General features: G+C 45.9%; 1 protein-coding gene across 1 annotated transcript in view; it reads right to left on the minus strand.

The window, feature by feature from the left end:
- The window catches only part of e4f1 (E4F transcription factor 1), a gene marked incomplete at its 3' end in the record, with an annotated part of 18,849 nt that extends 6,327 nt beyond the window's left edge, over positions 1 to 12,522 (minus strand). Inside the window, exons 1-10 of the mRNA XM_080775229.1 lie at positions 12,390 to 12,522; positions 10,976 to 11,202; positions 10,196 to 10,277; positions 9,611 to 9,745; positions 8,171 to 8,400; positions 7,065 to 7,185; positions 5,600 to 5,752; positions 4,194 to 4,453; positions 3,100 to 3,393; positions 995 to 1,138 (exon numbers count right to left, since the gene is read on the minus strand). Coding sequence (XP_080631355.1) covers positions 995 to 1,138; positions 3,100 to 3,393; positions 4,194 to 4,453; positions 5,600 to 5,752; positions 7,065 to 7,185; positions 8,171 to 8,400; positions 9,611 to 9,745; positions 10,196 to 10,277; positions 10,976 to 11,202; positions 12,390 to 12,480 — 1,737 coding nt within the window. The 5' untranslated portion in view covers positions 12,481 to 12,522. The remainder of the gene's footprint in view (positions 1 to 994; positions 1,139 to 3,099; positions 3,394 to 4,193; positions 4,454 to 5,599; positions 5,753 to 7,064; positions 7,186 to 8,170; positions 8,401 to 9,610; positions 9,746 to 10,195; positions 10,278 to 10,975; positions 11,203 to 12,389) is intronic.
- Positions 12,523 to 12,539: the final 17 nt, after the last annotated feature.

Here is a 12,539-nt window from a genome sequence, read left to right on the forward strand (position 1 = left end):
GTGTTTTAAAGCATTATTTTATGCTTTGGCTATGGAAAAATAGCAGATCTACAAGCTCTCCGTGGTTTTGATCCGATGGATATACTAAGCGCTTCATTTCTGACTCATCTGCCCTCTCCTTCAGAATATGAACGCTTTGGACTATTTAGAGTAAAAGCGGCCATGTCTTCCCCGGCACCCCAGAGCTCATATTTTGAAGGAATTCCGAGAATGATTGTGTTAAAGTGTGTCCAGGGAATGTAAAGGATTGAGAACCACTGCTTTCCATCCACCTACAGCTATCGGTTCAGTTATTTATTTATTTTTTATTAGGTGGGGAGCCTAAAAGGTTGGTTCAGAGCCAAAACATGGCGGGCCGGTTCTGTGAAAGCACCAAGAATCTAGGACGGAGCTAGTTCTACTTATAACAAAGTTATTGTATAGTTAATATATATTCTTATTAACCCATTTTGGACTGTGGTCGATTAAAAAAAACAAGGCTTATAAATCCTAAGATTCTTCTGAAAAAACCTTTGTTTTTATGTCAGTGGTGCTCAACCTTTTTCATGTCAAGGACCCCCAGAATTATCTCTATTGGGCCCCCCAGAAGCCAATATTTTAGTTTAAAATATTCACTCTGAAATATATATTCAACGATTTCAAAAATAGCAGACCTACAAGCTCGTAGAGCGCCACTCGGTGGCGCGCTATGAGCTTGTAGATCTGCTTTCAAACGCTAAATTATAACATAATGTTTAATACACCAAAAGGGTGGAATCCCTTTACGGGTCTGCGGCCAAATACTAGATAATTCTGGGGTTCCTTGACATGAAAAAGTTTTGTCCCTTATCTCAAGAATGAGTGATATTATGTATATATATAAACAGGAGGTTTTTCAGAAAACCGTCAGGATTTAGAAGATTTTTTTTAGAATCTGAGGTCGAAATGGGTCGATATAATAATTATTAATAATCCTAATCATCATCCTCCGGAGACATATATATATATATATGACCTCACCCAGGTGGCCTTTGACGTGGAAGCGCAGGTAGTTGAGGGCCTTGAAGGAGCGGTTGCAGTGAGGACATTTATGGAGGCGAGAGTGGAGCGTGTTGGGAGACAGAGGCTGCTCTTCTTGTCCGTCAGAGCCCGTGTCCTCCTGGGGAGACAATGGAAGACGTTACCGAGAGACAGAGGCAGGTCTAATTGTCCCTCAGAGCCTGTTGTGTCCCTCCTGGGGAGACAATGAGGACGTTACTGAGAGACAGAGGCAGGTCTAATTGTCCCTCAGAGCCTGTTGTGTCCCTCCTGGGGAGACAATGAGGACGTTACCGAGAGACAGAGGCAGGTCTAATTGTCCCTCAGAGCCTGTTGTGTCCCTCCTGGGGGAGACAATGAGGACGTTACCGAGAGACAGAGGCAGGTCTAATTGTCCCTCAGAGCCTGTTGTGTCCAACAAAGGAAGACGTTACCGAGACACAGTAATGATAATGAGAGCTCTTTAGTTTGTGGTGAAAGAATATACCGGTAAACAGGGATGGCTCGTATCAATGGGCAAGGGCGGCTGAGCCCCCCCTATCTTATTTTTTTACAGCCTAAAATGCTTCCATTGACTTTCATTGCGTTGAATGATAGACAGCTGCCAAGACACGCCTGCTTGGTTTACTTGCCATTGGGGCTAAAATCTCTCAGCCCCAGAGCCAATACTGGGCTGTGCTCAGCCCTAAGGCCCGCCTCAGACCGTGAGGTCATTGGCTTTTGATCAATCACAGCACCTGCTGCTCGTGTGTGGTTGTTTATGATGTGAGAGAGGCTGTGTCCGTGTGCGTGTGTTAGTGTTGTTTCGGTGCCGTGTGCGTACGCATGTGCGTGCATGTGTGTGTGCCACTGTGCCTTGCAAATTGCTTGTTTCGAAACGGCAACGCAACGCAATTAATTGGGGAACCCTGAGGCCCGCCTCAGACCGTGAGGACATTGGCTTTTGATCAATCACAGCACCTGCTGCTCGTGTGTGGTTGTTTATGATGTGAGAGAGAGAGGCTGTGTTTGTGTGCGTGTGTGTGTTAGTGTTGTTTCGGTGCAGTGTGCGTACGCACGTGCGTGCATTTGTGTGTGCCTTGCAAGTTGCTTGTTTCGAAACGGCGCGCGCGTACGTGTGTGTGCGTACGTGCATGCGTGCGTGCATGCGTACTGTTATTATTAATGACAGTATAAGAGCAGCTATCTGTACATACAAATACAAACAATGTTCAGTGGAGTGTTTGTTGTGGGCATGCACTTCTGTTGTTGCTGTAACAAAGTATAGGCCTGTAGTAGTGTCATTGCTGTACTTTGATATCTGGAATATGATGCTATTGCTGCAGGTTGAACTAGTTGGGTAGCATAGTGTAATTGATTGTCTGAGTAGCACTGCATGGGTACTGGGTTGTTGTGGAATGTGATGCCGTTGTTGCTGTAGACCAGTATTCTGTGAACATGCTGTAGTATAGGGTGAACAATGGATAGCATGTTTTTGTATTGAGTTGTACTTGAAATGTACTGTAATTCTGCAAACTGTTGATAAATCAATCAATTAATCAGCATATACTATCGTATATTGGCCCGTAGCATAAGATTTCTTAGGCAGCCCCTCCACCCAACATCACCAAGAGCCCGCTACTGCCGGTAAATAAGATTTGCGCCACATTTTCACGACATTTCGAAAATAGCAGACCTATACAAGCTCGCTATGAGCTTGTAGGTCTGCTATTGAATTCAATATTCATTCATTCCAAAGACTATATGACTAAAACTGTCGGGTGGAGTAGTCGGGGGGGCAGAATGTTAACCCATTCTGACCGGGAACCCGTTTTGGTGTTTAGCATCATGTCATGCTTTAGCTATTGAAAAATAGCAGATCTACAAGCTCATAGCGCGCCACCGAGTGGCGCGCTACGAGCTTGTAGGTCTGCTATTTTTGAAAAATCGAAGAGCGACTGACATTTTTTTAGAATCTGATCTCAGGTCAGAATGAGTTAATCAGACCAGTGGTGTGTCCAGTGGAAACCTCGTATGAATCTGATCTCAGGTCAGAATGGGTTAAGAGAAGAAGTGGACGGACTCTCTCTCTCTCTCTCTCACCTCGGCCTCCATCTCCACGCACTCCTCCGTCACCTGGATGTCCGTCACGCGGCCCTCCTCCGCGTCGGGGCACTCGGAGAACACCACCTTGCGGATCTCCTCCGCGGCCTGGGTGCTCTCCTCGTCCCCCTCTTCGTCCTCCCGCTGCACCGCCACTAGGGGCGCTGTGGGCTGCTCCTCGTCCTCCTCGGTCTTCAGGGCGATGCCGGAGTTGATGATGGCCTGGCAGATGAGGCTGTCGCCCGCCGCCGCCGCCGCCGCCAGGGCGACAGCCTGAGACTGCTCTACCACCACCTGGTGGCCACAGTGGGGTTAGAGCATTATCCACATTGATTTAGACGATTCTACAAAATGTCTTCCTAAAAGTTTTTCTGAAAAAAGCCTACGCTTCTTATGTCAGCGGTGCTCATTTTCATTGTCATGTCGAGGACCCCCAAAAATATAGGTAATTGGCCGCCGACCCCCATCTGAGAATATGTTGATCCAGGGACCCCCCCCCCCCCCCTCCCACAAACACATTTCTTATCTCGTACGGATGGATGTGTGGTAGGGCTTTTAAGCAACTAGTCGACTATTCAACTAGTAAATCCACAAAAAATATATATATATTATTTCCCCCCCCGTTTTTGTAGGCCTCGAGATCAGCTAGATTATAGTTAACACCCCCGAACCCTTTTTTAAAGGTTAAAAACTAATATTATTTAAATAATTACTAGGAATGCACCGAAAGGGAAATTATCGGCCGAAACCGAATACCGAATGTGATTCATATTATATATCTTTTTTCCTACCATTGCTGCAAAGCTTAACTTAAATAATAATCACTATTATGGCTCCATAAAACATTTATTCAGCTCTTTTGAATGCATTAATTGCATACACTATTCAGTGATATATTTCCTGCCTATTCAGGCCGAAATCGAATAGGCCTGAAAATGCATGTTCAGCCATTTTCTGACTAATATTTTCTGCGGCCGAATATTCAGTGCATCACTAATAATTACTATTATATATATTTATTTATTTTACTTTTTGACCAGGACAAAATCCCTAGAAGTGAAAGCCAATATGGTTGATTGACGACGGACCCGCACCTGCTGCTCCTGCAGCGTCCCGTCCACCTCCATGGTGAAGTGAACCTGGTGGATGACCTCCTGACCCTCGGCAGCAGCCTCCTCCTCCTCCTCCACCACACTGATCACTCCGCCTGCGGCATGCTCCACCTCCTCCTCCACCTCCACCTCCACCTGATGCTGCTGCTGATGCTGCTGCTGCTGATGCTGCCGATGCTCCACCAGCGCCTCCTGGTGCTCGGTCAGAGGAGTCGCTGCTGCTGCTGCTGCCGTGCCCACTCCTGCACGGACAAAACAATGGCCTCGTCAACGACAACAACTCACGGAGGTTATAGCCTCGGTCCCAGGCATTCATACTCCTATTTTAGAGCCGAATAGAAGTCGGTTCGGCTCTGTCGTGCCTACAATGTGACGTCATTTGAGGTTTGGGGGGAGGGAGGGAGGGTACAGTCCTAAAGTCGTCTCTTCGGGGCTACTGGAAATTTCTGACGAGCCGAAATCATTTCGGCACTACAGTACTGTTGGTCGTATATAAGACGAATGGTGAAAATGGATCTAAAAAGCTCCCAACGTGTTGTGATCATGCAACGCATCGTGCAACGCATAGCACACCGAGTGCCGCGCTACGAGCTTGTAGATCTGCTATTTATTTTTAATCGTGAAAATGTGGCGCAAATCTTTTAATATATATTCTTTCAGAGCGAACATTTTTAACTCAAATCTTTGCTTCGAGGCTCCCTGGAACAACATATTTTGAGATGGGGGGGTCGGCAGCCCAATACAGATAATTCCGGTGGTCCATGGACATGGAAAAAAGGTTGAACGCCGCCGACATAGATACATAGGTTTTTTTCTGAAAACCGTCAGAATTTTAGAAGACATTTTGTAGAATCGTCCTCAGGTCTAAATGTAGTTAAAGGACCACTTCACCACTTTTCAACCTATCTTCATATAATAGGTCCTCACTAATAATCTTGAAATAAATGGCGCAGTAAATGGGCAGTTCAGAAACCGTCTTCCAGTGACATCATCGATGGGGAATACAAGCAAATAGAAACCGCAGGCTTTCTAGTCCTGAGAAGTTGCAATGCGAAAATGGAAGCCATCGTTCTCACGATAATGAAAATCTAAATATTTTTGTAAAAAAAATCTTGTTTAAAAACAAAATCTGCCCAATGATGTCACTGGAAGACGGTTTCTAAACTGCCCACAGCCGTCCTACACAGCCGATCTACAAGCTCATAGCGCGCCACCGAGTGGCGCGCTACGAGCTTGTAGGTCTGCTAATTTTTGAAAAATCGAAGAACGACTTTAGAATCTGATCTCAGGTCAGAATGGGTTAATCAGACGAGTGTGTGTCCAGTGGAAACCTCGTATGAATCTGATCTCAGGTCAGAAAAGGGTTAAAACCCAACAACAAGACGGACCTTTCTGCAGCCCGTCCCTGCTGACCAGGATCTCCTTGTACTGGTTGAAGCGGATCTTCTCCGTGCAGGGCGTGATGGACTTCAGGTGTCTGGTCAGAGCTCCCGACTCCCTGAAGGAGAGGCCGCACAGGGTGCAGCGGTACGGTCGCTCGTCTGGAAGAGGGACACACACACACGACGTGGTTATAATAACCCATTCTGACCTGAGATCAGATTCTAAACGCACAGAAGAATGGTGGGTTCTTTGGCGCATTTTGACCCGAGATCAGGTTCTAAAACAAAATGTCTTAAATCCTGACAGTTTAATAAAAAAAAAGCAGACCTACAAGCTCGTCACCGCTAAACCCCTTGTCCCTAAACTTCTTTGCCTTTTTTTTTTTACTATTTTGAAAAGCATTTTTGAATAGTTCAACTAGCCAATCTACATTGATTGACATGTTGTGAGCTTGTAGACTGGCAATTTTAAACTATTCAAAAACGTTTAGCAAAATAGTAAAAAAAAAAGGCAAAGAAGTTTAGGGATAAGGGATAAGTTTAGCTGATCTACAGGCTCATAACGCACTACGTTGGGGGCGCGTTGTAAGCTCGCAGATCGGCTGTTTTCGGCCATACGTTCACCTACTAGACGCCGGATTGTGACCCGAGATCAGATTCTAACGCACAGCAGAATGGTGGATCTTTGACGCATTTTGACCTGAGATCAGATTCTAAAAAAACAATTAACCCCAGAATGGCTTAATTGAGCCCCCACCCAGAATATCAGTAAAGGGGCCTTTCAAATGGGAAGCGAGGAACGCACCCGCTGTTGCCTGGATCAACGAGAGGTTCTGCTACAGGTCTACAGGGGCGGCGCAACAACGCAAGCTTTAACCCATTCTGACCTGAGATCAGATTAATACGAGGTTTCCACTGGACACCCACTGGTCTGATTAACCCATTCTGACCTGAGATCAGATTTAAAAAAATGTCAGTCGCTCTTCGATTTTTCAAAAATAGCAGACCTACAAGCTCGTAGCGCGCCACTCGGTGGCGCGCTATGAGCTTGTAGATCTGCTATTTTTCAATAGCTAAAGCATAACATGATGCTAACACCAAAATGGGTTCCCGGTCAGAATGGGTTAAAAAAAAAAAAAAAAAAAACAGAATCCAGGTCTGGTTTGTCGCGGGCGGGCGTGTGCACGAAACGAACAAATTCACGGGACCGCGCTCACGTAAATAGTACGCTTGCGTTGTCGTAACCGCGACTGTGCTCCCCAGTGCTCGGCGCCAAAAAAACAAAAAAAACGCAGGTCTCATTGAAAATGAACTGTAGGCTGCGTTATATCGCTTCACGTTTGAAAAGGCCCTTAAAAGGCAGACGTATCGGCCATTATTTGACTTTGACAGGGGGTCCCTGGAGGACGTAGCATTTGTCCCAGATGGGGGTTCCGTGGCCAAATACATATCAGTTTGTATTATACCGTACCCGTGTGCCGACGGCTGTGTCGAATCAGGGAGCCTTTGGTTCGGAAGGAGGTTTTACACAGCTCACAGGAGTACTTCTTCTGTTCGCTGTGGGTGTGCATGTGGGTTCTCAGGATGTTCGTCTGCAAAGGAGAGACAATTAATAAATACTCCACGAAACGTTTCGTTTAGTGCACGTCAGAGAATACTTTAAAGGACAACTTTAGTTTTTTTTTTTTTTCAACCAAGGTTCATGTTTTAGGTTGTCGTTAGAAAAAGTAAAAGATTAGTGAATTTTTTTTTATTTTTTCATTTGCTGCTTTCTTTCGTTTTAGGGATTTTAGCTGTTTTTGACAGGGGGGGCGGGGGCATTCGAGCAAGGGGCTAAATATGTATTTCTTTACAAAATGTTATGGCGATTTATTTTTTTATTATTTACTATAGTCCTAGTCACGGGATCCACTAAATGTGTCAAACTGACATATTGAGCCTATGACACACAGTGTGGCTTCCCCCCAGTAGGCCACCTTCACATTCAGTAGATCCTGTGATCTTTTGTGGCCAGATGTAATTTCTTGGGGTCTAGTAGGACTATAGTAAATAATAAAAAAATAATTACAAAACATTTTGTAAAATAAATACTTATTTAGCCCCATGTTCGAATGCCCCCACCCCCCTGTCAAAAACAGCTAAAATCCCTAAAACGAAAGAAAGCAGCAAATGAAAAGAAAATTACACTAATCTTTTAATTTCTCTAACAACAACCTAAAACACGAACCTTGGTTGAAAAAAACTTAATTTTTATTAAACTTAAACAAACTAATGAAACAAAAACTAACACATTTCAAGACTTTGTTTTTGGGTTGTTTCCTTGCAAAGCTAAGCATGTTAAGTACATAACTGTTATGTGTGATGGACATTGGACATGCACAGACCAAAAGTCAACACATGTTTGCTGACAACATAAACATCCCAAACTTATTAAGTTCAAGGACATATAACCCTGAGAGTGTTCAAGTGGAACGAAATGGACCCGGTACTTTCTCAGCGTTCCATTTTGGAACCCCCTCAAGGGCCACCTTGAGAAAACCACTCCAGAAGAAAAAAAACACCACGTTGAAAACTCACCGTTTTGAAAGTCTTTTTGCACAATTGGCACATGTAGCGTCCATCTTTGATTTGGTAGGCGGCGTCTTTGGGCAGGCCAGCGGGTGTCTCTGTGGGTTCCTCCTCCTCCTCCTCCCCCCCCATACCCTCCTCCTCTCGCTGTGGCGGTGGCGAGACCACCGGGACCCTCACCCCCGAGGCTGCTCTCTTTCTGCCCCCTCGGGCCGCACCTGACACGACCCCAGCCTCGTCTGAGGGAGACAGCAACACATCATGACAAAACAACCCCAGCCTCGTCTGAGGGAGACAGCAGCACGACGTGACAAATCAACCTCAGCACGACCCCAGCCTCGTCTGACGGCCAAGCTACACCAGGCTTTTCTCGCGCGTTTACTCTAAACGCGCGGACCGTGCGTGCGTAAGCCAAACGCCCTGGCTACATCGATCTGTCAGACGCGCGGCAGGTTTGTGCGGGACCTTCCGGGAGGATATATAGATATGCGTGCATGGGGGCATACATACGCACGTAAAAAAATTAGAACCGATCCTATTTTTAGAGCACGCGTAGGATGGCCCGCGGTATCCGTGCGTCTGGTGTAGCTGGTGTCATTGACATATATTGGTCCTATCCAAACGCACTGTACGCGCGCAGTAAACGCATACGCACGCGCGCAACAAATTGCCCGGTGTAGCTTGGCCGTGAGGGAGACAGCAGCACGACGGGACCAATCAACCTCGGCACAACCCCAGCCTCGTCTGAGGAAGACAGCACGACATCATGCTTCAATGACCTATCAATATGGCAATGTAGAAATACTCTAAAGTCTGTTTTTCAACTTTTACTTGTAACAACAGCTTTTTAACAACTTAAACCATTTGTACTTTGTTGAGTGGGGTTCTAAACATTTTTACACCAAGGGCTCCATTTTCGTCACCGCTAAACCCCTTATCCCTAAACTTCTTTGCCTTTTTTTTTAACTATTTTGAAAAGCATTTTTGAATAGTTCAACTAGCCAATCTACGTTGACATGTTGTGAGCTTGTAGACTGGCCATTTTAAACTATTCAAAAATGTTTAGCAAAATAGTAAAAAAAAGGCAAAGAAGTTTAGGGATAAGGGATAAGTTTAGCTGATCTACAGGCTTATAAGGCACTGCGTTGGGGCGCGCTGTAAGCTTGCAGATTGGCTGTTTTCGGCCATACGTTCTAATAGGATTGTCACCTATTAGAGACATGTCCAGAATGGGGATACTACGGCACAAAGGGAAATTCACTTGACAAGTTCGATGAGCAAGCCCCTTCAAAGTTGTCAAGCCGTACTGGATGGAATAAGTTATCACGCCGAAGCAAAAGAACAAAAGCGTTCTCCCCACACACCACATGTCTCCAGATCCATCATCGACAGCCATGATGGGGTGGGGATTTGTACGACCGCTGGCTTGGGAAATGGTTTCACACTTACTGGAATGAAGTGGACCCATCTCCGTGGGTTGGTCGGTGGCCTCTTGCTTCCCTTGCGAGGGGACAACCTTCAGCACCTTGGCCGCTCTCTTCCTGCACCCTCGGCCCAGCCCCAGCACGTCCCCGGCAGCCACGTCTGAGGGAGACAGCGAGACATCTTAACCAGTGGAGGAAGAAGTACTCCGTTAACCCATTCTGACCCGAGATCAGATTCTAAAAAATGTCTTCTACATCCTGACAGTTTTCTGAAAAAGCCATGTTTCTATGTCAGTCGTTCTTCGATTAAAAGAAAATAGCAGACCTACAAGCTCGTAGCGCGCCACTCGGTGGCGCGCTATGAGCTTGTAGATCTGCTATTTTTCAATAGCTAAAGCATAATATAATGCTAACACCAAAAGTAGAAGTAGAAGTAGAAGTACAGAGGTATTCTATTGGTATCAAAATGTACTAAAAAGTACCAAAAAGCAGTACTCATTATGGAGAATGTCCCGTTTCAACAAGTTTTCAAATTCAAATCTTTTGAAGATAAAATAGCAGATCTACAAGCGATCAGGACGCGTCGCATACAGGAATGAAGGAGACTCACCGTTGGTGGCAGGTTTCTTTGACTCGCCCGGCGCCTCCTCTTTCTTCACGGAGGAGGCAGAGTTTCCATCGGCCGCAGGAGTCTGTTAGAAAAGGTGCAAACATTGGCAGGTCACTCACACTGTTGGCTGCTGGACCCATATCCCAAAGGAGACTGTGTGGGCTGAATTTTGCGTGTCTTAAAGTACCAGGTCTTATTACTTAACTTAAGACCTGGAGGCGTGATCAATGCCATTTGGCTATTCTGAGTGGCCAAAGAGCATTGACCACGCCTCTAGGGAAACGCAAACACGCAAAATACAGCCCCTTGTGTCTCCAGAGGGAACCACTGCTGGCCATCAGATCATTGGCTTAGGAATGTGACAAAAACACAATATACTCCATGAATTCAAGTCTTCAAACTCTCCATGGGGTGAGTAATCAATAGGGAAAAAAGGTCATTTTGGGGGGTGACGTATCCCTTTAAATTGCTTTATATTCTGATAGTACTCTTTTGCTAGAGTCTTTGTTCAGTAACAGTCCCTCCAGCTCAGATTAAACAGTGCTCACAAACTCAATGCTGATAGTTGTTGTTTGTTGTTTTTCAGCTACTACAACAAGACAGTGGCAAAACCCGTATGTGTGTTTGATGTGCGTGCGTCTCAAAGAATACGTTTTATTATGTTCTTTTCAATTGTATACGCATCTTTTTGTTCAGCGACTGTGGAGAATGTTTTTGAGATGTGATGCGTGCGTGCTTCTTCCCTTTGGACTCGTTTCTCAAAAGAATATGTTTACTAACCTGGGTGCCATCATTGTGGTCCCCCTGGACGGCGGCGAGGGTGGCATCGTGTGGTTCGGTCACGGTGGCCCCCTGCGATGGCCCCGGGCCCCCGTGCCCGGGCCCCACCCCCGCGGCGGGTGGTGGTCTGGGCGGTCTGCTGCTGGTGCAGCCCAGCTTGTGCTGGATGAAGCTGTCCAGGGTGAAGAACTCCGCCTGGCAGCGGCCGCACTTATGCACGTCCTCATCTGGAAAAAAACACAACGGACAGCGTTCGTTAACCCAATTTTACACCCTACAACATGACGGTCACGAGCCGCGGTGAAGAGCAAACCACCGCCACCGCCCTTTGTAAGCCCTCACCACCGAAAATCCAGACTATGAATGAGCCTCATGAATAACGCTTCAGTGTCAACGAAACACCTGTGTGACGACACCGTTAGTCAAATCAGTGGTGAAAACGCTTTCATTTCAAGGACCCTCGTGGTAACTCTCAGCGTCACAGACCTGGAAAGGCCTATTGAATTCATACTCCAGTTTCTTTTAGATTATACGCTGACCACCACGACATCACGAAGCAAAGCGTTGTGAACTCCGTGAGCTTGCAGATCTGCACTTTTCAAAAGATTGATTTAGAAAAAAAAGATCACACTGACGTCACGGACATTCTGTGCACAGACAGACAGACAGACAGACAGACCGACACGTTCGAGCTGGAACTATGAAGCATTGGTTCTCAAAGTGGACCCCTAGGGGTACTCGAGGGAGTTATAGGGGGGTCCCTAGCTAAATTAGAGATAGTTAGGAACCAAATGGACCCTTGAACAGAATGGATGGTCTGTAACTCAGACTCAAGAGTGTACGAATGGAACCAAATGTACTCTTATGGGTCTGCAACTCAAGAGTGTACATATGGAACCAAACTTTGGTTCCATTTGTACACTTTAACAAGTCAACAGTGATTTCACTATATAAATTGGGGGCCCAGAGAAGTAGAAATGCCATTAAATGGGGGTTCGTGAGCTAATGCATGTCAAACTGGGGGTCCGACATGCAAATGGTTGAGAATCACTGCTAAAACCTTCACTTATGGGGGTCCCTGGGTGGCATATATTTTCCTAAATAAGTGTCTATTTGAGGCGCCTTGACACGAAAAGGTTTTGAGAAAACCTGCTTTAATAAAATGACTACAAATTAGGCTGCAAATTAAAAGTCACTAAAACTACAGTTGCTAACTGTTAGCCAGCAGGGCTAATAACATCGTCGTCAGCCAACACACACACACACACACACACACACACACACACACACATGATGGAGGGAGGAGGGGGACGTTAGGGTTTTGTAGGCCCCGAAAAGAAAACGCAGCAAAACTTCCACCACAAAAACAAACAGTGAAACATTGAACGACCGTTGAGGCTAAAAAGAAAGAAACCTTCGTCTCCTATGGTCGTGTGGATGTTGCTGATGGTGATGCTGCTGCCGTGCTCCGCTTCTGCCGTATGATTATTTTCTTCTACATTCATGTCGTTTGGAGTTCTCCGTCTCTGTCGCAACGACACGAACCAACCTCCTCCAACGTCTC

Source organism: Protomyctophum bolini (assembly GCF_963924005.1).
Source record: "Protomyctophum bolini genome assembly, chromosome: 11".
In the NCBI taxonomy this organism is placed as follows: domain Eukaryota; kingdom Metazoa; phylum Chordata; class Actinopteri; order Myctophiformes; family Myctophidae; genus Protomyctophum; species Protomyctophum bolini.